The sequence below is a fragment of the Schistocerca serialis genome, chromosome 1 (genome assembly GCF_023864345.2).
Source record: "Schistocerca serialis cubense isolate TAMUIC-IGC-003099 chromosome 1, iqSchSeri2.2, whole genome shotgun sequence".
Taxonomy (NCBI): domain Eukaryota; kingdom Metazoa; phylum Arthropoda; class Insecta; order Orthoptera; family Acrididae; genus Schistocerca; species Schistocerca serialis.
This window is the reverse complement of record NC_064638.1, coordinates 309,115,649-309,130,777: the sequence shown is the minus strand read 5'-3', so window position 1 is coordinate 309,130,777 and position 15,129 is coordinate 309,115,649. Positions and strand designations below refer to the sequence as shown.

At 39.9% G+C, this 15,129-nt stretch overlaps 1 protein-coding gene across 1 annotated transcript in view; it reads left to right on the top strand.

Annotated features, from left to right (window-relative positions):
• Positions 1-7,547, top strand: part of LOC126469359 (serine/threonine-protein phosphatase 6 regulatory ankyrin repeat subunit C-like) — a 33,099-nt gene extending 25,552 nt beyond the window's left edge. The window contains exon 2 of the mRNA XM_050096627.1: positions 265-7,547. Coding sequence (XP_049952584.1) covers positions 280-2,580 — 2,301 coding nt within the window. The 5' untranslated portion in view covers positions 265-279 and the 3' untranslated portion in view covers positions 2,581-7,547. The remainder of the gene's footprint in view (positions 1-264) is intronic.
• Positions 7,548-15,129: the final 7,582 nt, after the last annotated feature.

The following is a 15,129-nucleotide window of genomic DNA, read 5'->3' as shown; positions in this document are numbered from 1 at the left end:
GTGATATTTCAGTAATGTCGCTAATTTGTTTAAAAATGTTTAATAAGCTGAACAAATACTAAAGGGACTTTTTTTCTGCTGGTAATCATTAGTGTAGCTGAACTATAGTTTCCATTTTTTTACACCAGACAAGCATTAATTATTTTGTATGTGGTGACCACATTGATTTATCAGTGCTCCATAATAAGTGCAGTTAAAATTATTTTTTTCTTGTAACAAATAATTAGACCATATTCTGATATTTGTGTATTTTTCTCTTTGCAGACCTGTCCTGATAGTATGGCACAGACAGCTCTCACCAAAGAAGAAATTTTTAAATGGACCCCTTTACGATTTGCTGAAGAGACAAGTGCTTGGGATTGGATTGAGAAGCAGTTGGAAAATGGAATTTCTCTAAGAGAACTGGAAGTGACCAGAGATAAGCTGAAGAATAGAGAAGCAGCAGTTGGGATTCTAACCACAATTTGCAAGGCAGGTTATTCATGCCTTTTGAGATATGCTCTCAGTGAAGTGCCATCTCTGGCCAACATTTGCCTCGAACTGGATCAGACTAGACCACTGCATATGGCAATAAGACACCATCGTCATAGTATTGTGCGGTGTCTTATTAATACTAATGCGGATATAAATATTTGTGATCTCTCACAGAGAACACCGCTACATGAAGCTGTAAAAAGCAATTGTACACAAGCAGTGAGGATGCTACTGAATTCTGGAGCTGACAAGGAAATGAAAGATATGGGAGGAAAGACAGCAATACAAAGAGCAGCTGAGCTTAAACATACTGCTGTAGTCAAGTTACTTTGTGATGCTGGGGCTGACATAAATGTCAGTCAAATTTTGGAAGAGAGGCCTTTATACATAGCAGCACAAATGGGAGATGCAGAGACACTTCGCCTTCTTTTGGTTTCTGGAGCTAGCGTGTATGATGACAGAAATCAGTCTGCATTGCATTTTGCAGCGGTAACTGGCTGTTATATTGCAGCACAGACATTAATAGAAGCAGGTATTGATGTCGATATCAGAGATGCAGATCAGATGACACCACTGCATCGTGCTGCTGAGCATGGCAACAGTGATATTTGTTCATACTTGCTAGACACTGGAGCCAATAGAGAAATTACAGATAAACATGGGAAAACCCCATTGCAGTATGCAGCTCAGAAGGGACAGACTGCTGTGGTGCAACTTTTGTGTAAACAATCTGTAGATTTCAGTGTTAGTGAGCAGTCAAGGAAGATACTGTTCCTTGCAGCAGAGAGTGGCAATCAGGAAACAGTGCAGTTACTGCTACATCAATTTTCTGATACCTTTGATGAACATAAATTTCATGTTCTACTTGCAGCAGCATGCAGGGGCAGCGATGTTGCAGTTCAAACTCTGGCAAAATCAGGAGTGCATGTGAATGCACCAAATTTGTTTGGAAGGACAGTTCTGCATGAAGCTGCAGGCAGTTGCAGTGCAGAAACTGTATGCACACTGCTTGATGCTGGGGCTGATGGAAATGCAATGACCAATGATGGTAGGACACCTGCACATTTTGCTGCTGCATCTAGCAAGGCAGACACCCTGAAATTACTAATAGCCCAAAATGTTGATATTAACATTACAGATATTTCTGGAGAGACACCACTTCATTGTGCAGCAAAATGTGGCAGTAAAGAGTGCATAAACCTTCTACTGGATGCTGGTGCTGATCCATTCGCAATTACTGACAGTGGTATGACAGCATTACACTTTGCAGCAGCATCTGGAAAATGTTGTGCTGTTGAGTTACTCTTACTGAGCAACATCAGCCCTAATGTTAAGGATAAGAAAGATCGAACTCCCTTACACTTTGCTGCAGCTTCAGGGTGTCTTGAAACAGTGAGAACACTTTTTGACAAAGGATGTAATGTAGAGTCTACTGATAAGGATGGTAGGACACCATTGCACTGTGCAGCACAACGAGGACATTCTGAAATAGTGGAGTTCCTTTGTAAGAAAGGTGCAGATGCCAATGGGGGAAAGCAGGATAAATGGACAGAAAAACCAATTTATTTAGCTGCAGAAAACAACAACATAAAGAGTGTTCGTGCTCTTTGTCAAGTGTACTCTCTTGGATGTGATGAATATAAGCGAACTATATTGCATAAAGCAGCCATGATTGGTAAAGATGTGGTAGTGCAGACGTTGGCAGCTGCAGGTGCTGCAGTCAATGCACAAGACAGTCATCTTAATACACCTCTTTTTCTGGCTGTTGCATGGTGCAGTAAGGACACTGTGAGTGCACTTCTACGAGCAGGGGCTGATGTAAATATGACATGTACAAATGGTTGGACAGCTTTACACTGTGCCGCATCTTTCCAGAAAACTCACCTTGTTCAGATGTTAATGGAATGGGGTGCTGGAATAAATGTACAGGATGACTATGGACAAACACCACTTCATTGTGCAACTGACAGTGACAGCCTGGAAACAGTAAGAATTTTGCTTGAATCTGGTGCCAGGAAGGATATCAAGGATTGTTGGGGGGAATCTCCATACGATATTGCTAAAGATAATACAAATTATGCATTGATGAGACTTTTAAAAGATTAAAAATGATACAGTCATAGTATTTCATTGACTTAATTGTACAAAGACTGGCACTGAACTTAATCCCTTTTGTACAAATGCACTGATCTATTTTGTTTAACTGGTGTTAATCCTTCTGGGTGACAAGTAACATTGTATTTCTGTTATGTGGATTATTAATATAAACGAAAAACAATTTGTGTTGTTATAATAAATGTATTAATTGTTTGTGTATGTAATACACATGACACATCAAGAGCTTCCATCACTTAGTGTTCAGCTAATTCAGTTTCATTGTTTATGTAACAGTAAAGTAGCTATTGAGTTTAACATGTTAATCTCTCAATTGTTTGTGGTCCAGGTGGTTAAAAATTACAAGTTACTAGGAGAATTCTCTTCATTTTCTATGAATGCTTAAATTTTGTTAGCACATTTTTGTGTTGCAATTCCACATACATTTTTTTAAAATTTCAGTTACTCTATTTTTTATTCTATTCTTGTTGAGAATTGCACAAAATAATCAATTGAAATTATATTAAAGATTCATTTTGTATTTGCCATTTTAGTTCTATCTTACTTCACTACTGTATGATGTTAATATGTGATAATTATGTTCATAAATTACAAGCAGTGAAGATAAAGTTGAGAAAGACTATAAATGCTGGAAGTTATGAGCTAGGCTAATAATTCTCAGATATGGATTTATAAAATCTGTCTAACAGAGATCATAAATAATGACAGTTAATCGAAATGGAACACATGTTGCCAACGTGCTCAGCAGTCAAAAGATTCAGGGTACAGGATAGCATTGTAAGCATCCAAGGTAATGAAGAATAGAGCATACCAAAGAGAAAAATGATAACTTATAGTGAAGAACTGTATTTTCACTAATTTGGGTGGGGAGAAAAGAGTCATATGTACTGGAAAAAAGAGAATACAAAAATCTGCTAGATTTATGGTAACTGAAGTGGGAAAGGGAGGAGGAATCAGAAATATGCAAAGAAGTTGTGAAATAAGTGTCATAAATCTTAGCACTGTACAGCAGGATTCAAAATAGGATTTTGTAGAAAACATATACAAATCTAGTAAAACCAAATGCAATGAGAAGAATACATTGAAGGCTTATGAAAAGGCAAAAAATTGTTGTCTAAAGTGACAAGGAAAGAGACAGGCAATGATTTGGAAAACTGATACTATTCAGATTATACAGAGCATAGAATTGCTACAATCAACAAAGTAGTTAAAGATACCTTCAGTATCTTCTGTGTCTATTATCTGTGGAAGATATAGAATCAAAAGGTTATTCGGCATATTTTTTAGTTTCTTCGGGTAGCATTTTCTTCATCATGGACAGAAAACATTATTGTGCAATCAAAAGAGCTACTCACACTTAATGCCAAATCATTCGAGCTTTTGTAGCTATCAAATCAAAAGTTATTTAAAGAAACAGTTTTTTTTTTTGTCTAAAAACCTAGACCTTGTGGACAACTGTTGATTTTCAATAATTTTAATGTCACTATTGCGTAAACTGTTGACTAGTGTAACAAATGATGATCACCTGTACTTTAAGAAATGTAATAACACCAAAGAATCTGTGTTGCAGGTGTAACTAAAATAATTAACCAGTTATAACTCCTTACCATTTGCTGTATCTCTCAAAAACAATATAGCTGTCCTTACAAAAACCAATTTTAATTTTAAATAAAATGAGAGGCATGTTACAGAAATAGGCTACATTAATGATACTTTCCACCGAGAGGACACTTCAAACCTAGGGAGAGACACATCCTATCTGAAATTACCCAGAAATCAAACGTTATATGCTGTGCTTAAAGTTTATAAATGTCATGTGATGATATTAACCTCAGAAAATTAAGACAGGTAGGCACTTACAGAAAACAAGGCAGTAGCACAGCTTACCACTTAGTCTCCTAAGAGAGCCAAGCCAGAGAAAAATTAACATGCAAATGTAAGAAATTGCTCTAAAATTTATCATAACATTTTCATTTTGGCAGAGAGACAGGCTAACGAAAAGTAAAAGAAACATACAACAAACATGTTATAAATGAAAGTAACATGGTAGTTTTTGAAAGTCTTTCTGCTTATGCTACCATATCAAAACAAAAATACTAAAAAAAAAAGAAAACCTATCAATTTGGCATATTTAGGTGATCTAGCGCTGGATGAAAAATCAGTCCATACTCTGGGGGTGACTGCAGAAGTACAGCCAAAAGATTACTTATTGGTGTTATAACTATTTTATATTACAATGCAGCAACACATACAGAAGGATTTTAATGAAATTAATACTGGTCTTGAAAGTCTACTTGTTTATGACAGTCTGCTAAGTATAAAAAGAAAAGTATAGAGGAGAGAATGAAGGTTTTTTTAATTATTTTGTTTTAGGGAAGGTGGGCCACAAAATAATAGAAAGTATATTGAGTATGAATTAAGGCACAAGTTTATAGAAGTCTATATTTACCACAGCACTGTAGGAGTCTCTTGTACTACACAGAAAAACTGGGAAGGAGGTCAGCAAAAAAAATTAAGTATTTGGCTGTATAAATACAAGTCAAGAATGAGAGCATTCACCAAAATACAAAGTGGAAGGATCCTGTTAGTACGAGGGGGGGGGGGGGAGTCAAATGTAAATGGGATTTTTGTTCCTGAACAACAGTTGGTAGGACTGGCCCCACACTTCTGTGATGCTTAGACGGGACCCTTAGAAGTGAGGAGAGTGTGCTGTTAGATATTTTCTGCTGTTTCGTCAGTAATGCTTACGATGTCTGAGCAACAGGTGCACCCCTCCGTCACGCAATGCATAATTATCAAATTTCTTGGTCATGAAGGATTACAACAGCTGAAATTTGCCAAAGATTGACTGCACAGTTCAGTGATAAAACATTATCAAGCACGCATATGTTTGCCTGGCATAAAAAGTTTGAGGAAGGACAAGAATGTGTGGAAAATCAACAACATGATTGCCATCCTCGGACCAGCATTACAGACAAAAACATTCGTGCGGTTAAAGAAATTACTGGCGACGATCGACAGGTGATAGTATCAGAAATAGCACAGAGAATCGGAATCAGTTATGGGAGCTGTCAAGCAATCATCACAAATGACCTACAGTTCCGTAAAGTGTGTTCCAGATGGGTCCCTAAACATTCGACCCAAAATCTGAAGTTGAAACATTTGGAGGTGTGTCAGAGGCTTACAGCAAGGTTTACAGAATAAGGTGATGCATTTTTGAGTTGGATCATCACCTGTGTCGATACATGGGTTTACCACTACACTCCAGAATTTAAACAAGCCAGTAAGAAGTGGCGGAGGAAAAGGGAGGCAGCACCAGTGAAAGCCAAAACTTGACTGTCAGCTGGCAGGGCTCTTTCAACAGTTTTTTCCCCGATCAACGAGGCATTCTGCTGACTGATTTTTTGCACGAGCGATGCACAATCAATGCTGCTTACTACTTTTGTTGAACAAGGCGAGAGTTGCATATCACCACAAAAGATGAGACCAATAGATTCGACAGGTCATCCTCCTCCACTGCAATGTGCAACCCCATACTGCAGCACTAACTGTCTCCAAGCTACAGAAAATGCACTGGACTACACTTGATCATCCTCCTTACAGCCTGGACTTATCATGCTGTGATTTCCATTTATTTGGATCACTTAAAGGAGCTCTAGGAGGGCAATGATTTGAAGACGACGAGAATGTGGAAGATTTCTTGTGCAACTGGATGGTGACACAACCCAGTTCTTTTTATGGTGAAGGCATCAAAAAGCTGCCCATACACTGGGACAAATGCATTTCCAAAGCAGGAGACTATGTGGAAAAATGAATTATAATTATGTTGAGTTTTTCAATAAATGAATTTAAATAAAAAATTAAATCCCATTTATATTTGATCCGCCTTTTCAGTTGACTTCCTCATTGTATAATAAGTAAAAATAGAAAATTAAATGCAGACAAATAGAGGAGCCTGTATTAATGACATTGAAGATAAAAGTTGCAGTTATATGATGCAATGGAACAATTTAATAAGGAACAGGGTGAATAGTTGGAATCTGTCTTATTCCTACCTAGCTTGTCAGAGGAAGGCAAAGTTGTATCACCACCAACAGATTGTACCACGTAAAGCAATGTTGTGTTCAAACTGATACTGAAGCTGGACCAACCAGACCAGACCAAACTAATTAGAATACAGGACTGAACGAAGACAACCACATTATAAATCATAGCTTTTGTGTATTAATATATGATGATGTCATGTTTCATTTTTTTCTTAGTTACTAAGTGGAAGCAAAATATTTGAGGCAAAAAATTTAGAAAACACTATTTCAACAAAATATCTGAAACTGATGTTCTATATGTATTATTGTCTTTCTTCATGCCTTATATGATTCCCAAGAGGGAAAAAGTAGCTCATTGTATGTTATTAAAAGTGTGTAAAACGCTTTAGACTCTTGTCTTCTGTCGCTGACGTAATACTTGAAATGGGAAATGCTGAAAGTGCCAAAATTAGATTTTTTTATTTTTTTTTTTTTTTCCCCTACCCCTCCAAACTGCTGAATGTGCCAAGGCTACTAACTAGAGGTGGGTTGCAAGTAGCAGAGAAGGCCCCCTTGTGCTTTAAAATACCTCCAATAGATTTAGTAGTGTCAATGAATGTGCCAAGCATATCTGAGTCTAGTGTAAACATGTTATAACTTGTTTCTCACTAGTACAATTTACTTCATTTTAGTTATTTTCATGCATGTGCATCTTCTACGTCCAATGTTTTATGATAGAAAGGAAAGGCTAGATTAGAAACAAAAAGAAGAATACTGAGCTAAGAATTCAAGGAAAGCCGTATGTAATAAATGAAGGGACAGCTGTTCACAAAAGAACCACCACAACAAGATGCAAGTTTAAATAATTAGAATTTAACTATGTTGTGCAACATAATAAAATAAAATAAAGTATTGTGTTATTTTGGGTTCAAACTGTGTGATCTCCTGATGCTAGGAAATATTCCTCACTTTCTATTGATCAACAAATAAAGTGGTGAAAAGGAGGAGGCCCTGTTTGTAGTTGACTATTTTGAAGTGAAGTATGGAAAACTTTATTTCTAATTGCATCAGTGTTGTAATCTTTGTTACTGATCAGAAATACATGATTTGCACATTCAGTGATTCCTTGGATGTGGAGCATGGCACTTACATCTTTACTTAAACTCTCATTTAGACATTTTTTTTTTTTAATTCTAAAATTATTACATTTTTGCAACAATGAATGTGTGGGTTCGTTATCGTGATGCAAAAGCTATGAATTATCTCACCACATTTCAGGCCATTTCCTTCACACATTTTCTCGCAGGCATCGCAACACATCCCGATAGCGCCATGGATTAACAGCTTGTCCCTGTGGCATGAATTCATGATGAACTATTTTTCCAAAGCCAAAGAAAACTGTTCTCTTTCACGCAATTAATTTTAAGAGTCAACTACCTCCATATTCAATTTTGTCCTCCTGTTGTCATCTAATTGCATACGAGGTCTGTTTAAAAAATTCCAGAACTTTGTCCACAAAATTTTGCTATGCTTACCTTTTATTTATTGTGCATGATCTCCTTTGAAATAATCTCCTCCACAATTGATACACTGCTCCCAACATAATTTCCACTTCTAGAAACAGTCTTGGTACGTGTATTGCTGGATCACGCAAAACGCAGTCTGCAAATTTTCTTTTATCTCATCTATCGTTGCAAATCTTTGTCCTTTCAAAGGGGTTTTCAACTTTGGAAATAAAAAAAGTCTACAGGGGCCAAGTTTGTAGAGTATGGAGGATGAGGCAACACATTGATTTCATTTTTTGTGTCATAACTGTGCACTAACAGGAGTGAACATGCGAGTCCATTATCATGATGCAAGAGCCATGAATTATCTCACCACATTTCAGGCCATTTCCTTCTCACATTTTCTCAGAGGCATCGGAACACATCCCGATTGTACCACTGATTAACAGTTTGTCCCTCTGGCATGAATTCATGATGAACTATTTCTCCAAAGTCAAAGAAAACTATCAGCATCATTTTGACATTTGACCTGAGCTGATGAGCTTTTTTTGATTTTGGAGAACCTTTCCCAACCCATTGTGAAAATTGAACTTTGGTCTCAACATTATAACTGTAGGCCCACATCTCATCACCAGTTATGATTCTCTTAAAGAAGATCTTGTTCTCACTTGTGTAATCAAAAAGCTCTTCACAGATTGTGAGGCAAAGATCTTACTGATCTTGACTCATGAGCCACGGGCCAAACTTGGTGGCAACATGATGCATTTCAAGATGCTGTATCAGGATTCCATGACATGATCCAAATGAAATTTTACTTTCTTCTGCAATCTTTTGGATGGTCAGTCTGCAATTGGTATGCACAATTTCGTTGACATTTCTGATATGAATGTCAAAGGGCGTCGTGGATGAGGGTCATCTTTAACTTCCTTCTGGCCATTTTTAAACTGTGTGAACCATTCATAACACTGAGTACCTCTTAAGCACTCATCACTGTAGGCTTCCTGCATCATTTGGTGAGTCTCTGTAAAGGCTTTCTTGAATTTCACACAAAATTAAATGCAGATGTGTTGCTCCTCTAACTGTGCCATCTTGACACTTTGCTCCTCTAACTGTGCTATCTTGAAATTTGCAAATTGTGTGACACAATGTTCTACTTAATACAACACTGAACAGTAAGAGGCATACAAAGGTATACAACAATGAAACTTCTGGCAACTACACATTAAACACAGGCATTCACAAGGATGCCAACCGTGTTTCGCTCCAACTCATCGTTGGTGTGAAATTATGATTGTTCCAGAATTTGTTGAAGAGAGACCCTACTCTGCAAATTTTGACTTTGTTAAATTATTGGGTTTATACCCTTGTAATAAACTGAGAGGAGCATACCACAGAACTGCTAAAATGCCTAAGCAAATCATCATTTGTTTTGTGGGTGTTCTCAGACATAGGTAACATGAAAAAAGCTGGCATGTTTATAACGTCTTATGGCTTTATATTTAGGGGTTTAGATATGGTGGAGCAGTTGAGGCACTGAACTCACATTTGAAATGAGTGGTGTTTAAATCCCTGTGTAGCTATTCAAATTTAGATTTTTTGTGGTTTTTCTAAGTCATTGATTGCAAATTCCAGGCTTGGTCTTCTGTAAAGAACATTGCCATTTTCTGTCTCTAACGATGTTCAATTTGAACTTGTGCTCTGTAATGACTTCATTGCCAATGGGGGTGTTAAATCCTAAGTTTCCTCTTCATTTCTTGAACCAAATTGAAGTTTCACAAGACCAAAGTGTATTATATTGAATTATTTTTGGCGTGAATTCAAGAACATAATGTAGAAGAAATTGTCTACTGCTTCACAGTATGTAATTCTTAATCAGATTTATGGTGAGTAATATATCCTGTTTGTCACCCAACAGCTCAGTTCACTAAGTCAGTATTAAGAATGCAGACAATATGCTTTATTTATTTATTTATTTTTTCTATCCATGTGTAGACAATATAGATTGTATGCATGTTGTCAACACACACACACAGATATATATATATATATATATATATATATATATATATATATATATATATATATATATATATATATATATATAATGCAGACACAAGGGTATATAAAAGTACAATTGCAAATAAACTACAAGTATTTGTCTTACTGTGTTTCATGATTATACATCATGTACCACTCTGTTATTGAACGTACCAAAGAAAGCCCCTAACTACGGTACTTAATCAGTCACATTGTTAACATGTCAACAAATACATTGTCAATAAATACATATATATGATACAGACACAAGAGTATATAAAAGTACAATTGCATTACCTAAATATAAACTTCAGTTATTTGTCTTACTGTGTTTCATGATTATACCTGATGTACCACTCTGGTATAGAACATACCAAAGAAAGCCCCTAATTACAGTACTTAATCAGTCACATTGTCAACAGAATTTTACCTACTTTCCAGGTAATCTTTGACAGAATAAAAACACTTTTCTAACAAGTAACTTTTTAGGCTGTGTCTGAAGGCATGTATTTCGCTTCTATCTTTTATGTTCTGTGGAAGTTTGTTGAATAGTTTAAGTCCATTGTGTAGTACACTATTCTGTGTTTTCATTTCGTTTTTTTCTGCTCAGGTGTAGGTGGTAACTTGATCTGGTTTCGTCTTCATGTAGGGAACTGTCGTTGGGTACTAATTGATGTTTTTCTTTATGTGAATCAATGTTTGAAAAATGTATTCACAGGGAACAGTCAAGGTTCCCATGAATTTAAACAACTTGGTGCACTGCATTCTCTTGTTTCTATTTGTCATAATTCGGATAGCTCTTTTTTGTAGTTTGAAGATTGTTTGCATATTCTGAGTATTTGTTCCCCAAAAGATTATTCCATAACAAATGACTGAGTGCACATATGCAAAGTAAGTTGCTCTGGTGGATGCGTTACTACACACCGACTTTATTATTCTAAAGGGTATAGCATGCTGATGCTATTCGCTTTCCAAGACTTAAAGGTAATTGCTTTGCTTTGAAACAATGTCCAGTATTTGAAAACACACATTTTCAATACTTTCCAGCAAATATAAAATTTTTAACTACCAATAATGTACAACTTACTCATGTGAAACAATTATTAGACCACTGATGAGTTTCTTAACAAAACGAACTGATGAAAATTGCCTTATAATGTGTGTGTCGGGTTCAGCTAAACTGGTGGCTGTCCAACCTTTGCTTAATGCGATTCAGAAGAATAAAGACCTTGAGTTCAGCAACGATAACTTTATTGCGAGCACATATCTGACGACGCCCGGCATCCATAGACTGATCGGAGTTACAAAATTTGCTTCCGGCCTCTACAGAAGGATCCTTAATCCTGGGAAAACTTCCGTAGTTATTGGAGAGAAAACAGTACTCATCCACACAAGCCAGGAGGCATGGAACTACAATTAACTCAAAAAACAAGGAATAATAATAATAAACAGAACGTATATAAAAGCTAGAAAACACAGTGCATCTAGAGGTTGGGCACGGAACTAAACAGACGTCGTATACAGTAATTACGACCGCACAGCACTGCACTGACACACGCGCGTGCACACACACACACACACACACACACACACACACACACACACACACACACACACACACACACACACACACAACCAGCGAGCTTGAATTAGCGCGCGGCAGCGTCGCTACATCAACCCCCCCGGGCGGAAGTGGAGCGTCGGCATCGAGATACCGCATTGGAAAGTGCACCTGACGTCCAGAATGGGTCGTCCTCGTCGGAGGAGGAGGAACAGCGTCAGGAGGCAGATGTTGTGCTGCGTTGGGCGGCGGATGTTGAAGAGCCGGCACCGAAGATGTGGCATCAGTGTCTGGAACAGCGGTAAGTGGATACCTACGACGAGGGGATGCTAGTGGGGTGTCAGGAAAAACATACGCAGGTTTAACCCGATTCAACAAAACAGTCGTGGTTTTGCCATTCACTAGGATATCCATCGTGTGGGCACTGTGCCGTAGCACTTCATATGGGCCAGAATAAGGAGCTTGTAGAGGCAGTTTAATGGCCTCAGTGTGGAGCATGACGTGACGACATTGTTCCAGGTCCTGGTTCCCAAAAGTGGGCGGCTTGCCATTACGTGTGGCTTTCGGAGGGCAAATCTTTGATAAATGGTCCCTCAAGCGTCACAAGAAATCCGGCTGGCCAGTAGCAACTGTCCCTATGGCATCAGCGTCTACAAAGTCACCAGGAAGGCGCAGTGTTTCTCCATAAACCAGTTCTGCCGCTGACGACCCCAGGTCTGGTTTGAAAGTTGTCCGTAAGCCTAACAAGACCACTGGTAGTGCAGTTGTCCAGGTTTCTTCGTGGCACATCAGCACGGCCTTCAAACAATGGTGCCAGCGTTCGATCATTCCGTTGCTTGCTGGCTGATAACTTGTAGTCTTATGGAGGGTGTAACCACAGAACTTGGCCAGCTGTGAGAACAGGTCTGATTCAAATTGCCGTCCGTGGTCAGTGGTAATATGTAGTGGGCACCCAAATCTTGCCAACCAAGTCATTGCAAAAGCGGAAGATAATGTGTCTGATGTGATATTATCCACTGGCACTGCCTCCGGCTAATGTGTAAAATGGTCGAGCATTGTAAACAGATATCTTTTTCCGTTCGAAGGTGGAAGTGGTCCGACTACATCCAAATGAATGTGGGCAAAGTGGGCGGTGGCATCAGGAAAATCGCCGATCGGTACGTTTACATGGTGGTTAATCTTGCAACGTTGGCACTGAAGACAAGATCGGACCCACTCGCGGCAGTCTTTTTGTATGCCCGGCCACATGATACTAGGCGGAATGTCGGGCGTACCCCTGGATGGCACAATCCATGTACTGTATCAAAGGCTTGTCTTCTAACAGCCGGCGTCAGAAAGGGACGAGGTTGGCCGCGAGAAACGTCGCAGTATAGCTGTGTATCTTCCCCCGGAACATCAACGAGTTTCAGTTGCAATGCGGAAGTCGTATCTTTAACATAGGCAAGGAGTTCTTCGTCATCTCACTGTGCCTGTGCCAGTGCAGGAAAGTCTATGGCACTGGAAACACTGCTGATCCGTGATAGGCAATCCGCAACAATGTTGTCGTTCCCAGAAATATGTCTAATGTCGGTAGTAAACTGGGCCATGAACTCAAGGTGATGGAATTGATGGGGGGAGCAGTTGACACTATTCCGACGGAAGGCGAATGTGAGTGGCTTGTGGTCTGTATATATCGTGAAAGTTCGCGCTTCCACTTGGGGGCGGAAATATTTCACTGCTTGGTGTACCGCCAGGAGCTCACGGTCATATGTTCTCCGCTCTGATCGCCGTCTGGCTCATGTCTACGACAATTGCTAATGGCGTGTCGAGCCGTGGGTGTGCGAGAAGTGCCGCGTCGGCCATGCTCTTCTTTGTTGCCTCGAACGCAGGACACATGTCCTCTGTACAATGTATCAGAGACTTGCTATTTACTTTAGGGCCTGATAATGCCGCCGTCAAAGTTTCCTGCAGCTCCGCAGCGTGGGGAAGATGTCGATAAAAATTGAGCATCCCCAAAAAACGACGTAATTCTTTGATTGTAGATGGTCGGGGTAGCTGCAAGATAGCGTCCACCTTCTCGGACAGAGGAAGAGAGCCTTCAGCAGAAATCTTATGGCCAAGAAATGTCACCTCTGACTGCCCAAAAACACACTTGTCCACGTTCAAGACGACACCGTAACGCTCCAATCACTCAAAAATCTCTCGCAGACGTTGTTGGTGTTGTTCATGGTCAGCAGAGAACACTAACACATCATCCAGGTAGGCGAAACAAAACGGCAGCCCCTGGAGAACCGAGTCTTTAAACCTTTGCCAGGTCTGAGCGGCATTGCGTAAACCGAAAGTCATAAATTTGCTTTAAAATAAACCCAAAGGCGTTATTATTGCAGTCTTTGGAATGTCATCATTGGTCACCCGAATCTGTGTATACCCTTTAGCTCAGTCCAGAACTGTGAACACCGTGACACCATGTATAGTGTGATTATAATCCCTCAGTAATGGAACGGGATATCTGTCCGGCACTGTTCGTGCGTTAAGCGCACGGTAGTCACCGCATGGGCGCCAAGCTCCACCCTTCTTTGGAACAAGATGTAATGCAGAGGACCACGGGCTCTTAGATGGCTGCATTATTCCCTCGCGAATCATGGTGTCAAATTCTGCCTTCGCTACTGACAATCAGTCCGGAGTGAGACGCCTAGGTCGGCATGCTACTGGGGGACCATCAGTCATTTGAATGTGATGCACCTTGTCGTGGTATGAACCTGGGAGCACCGAGCGGCCTGATCAAGTTTGGATAGTTAAGCAGTAATTCATTGTACTCACCCTCCGTAGCATGGACCAACTTGGCACTGTGCGTTGCAGTGTTGCGACGGAAACCTGTGACTGCTAAGCCAGTGACGCTGTCTACCAAGCGTGCATTCACGACATCTGGCAGCAGGTGGTATTGCGCCAGGAGGTCAGCCCCGACAATCGCCTCCGTGATGTCAGCCACTGTAAAATTCCACTCGTACAGGCAACGTAGGCCGAGATTAAGCTCCATCCTCTGTGTGCCATATGTTGCAAAGGAAGAATTACTGGCAGCCGTCAGACGGAAGGCAGTTGGTGGCCGGCAACGGTGTATGGCTGTTCGTGGTATGATACTCAGGTCCGACCCAGTGTCAATTAAAAACTTTACGCCGGAACTCCTATCGGTAATGAACAGGCACTTGGAGGATAACTGGCAGTCGGTTGCGCCTATTGTCGATCGCCAGTGGTGTTTGGGTGTGAGCATGGTGATGTGCATTCCCTTGCCTGATCGCCGAATCATTGGTGGTACCAGCACAACGGTACCTCGCCTTGCGGAGTGGCAGTACCGCCGGAAGATCTGCTTCTCGAACGCCGTACTGTTATCCAATGCAGCGACTGCACTGACCTGAGCCAGTGTTATCGCGTCCTG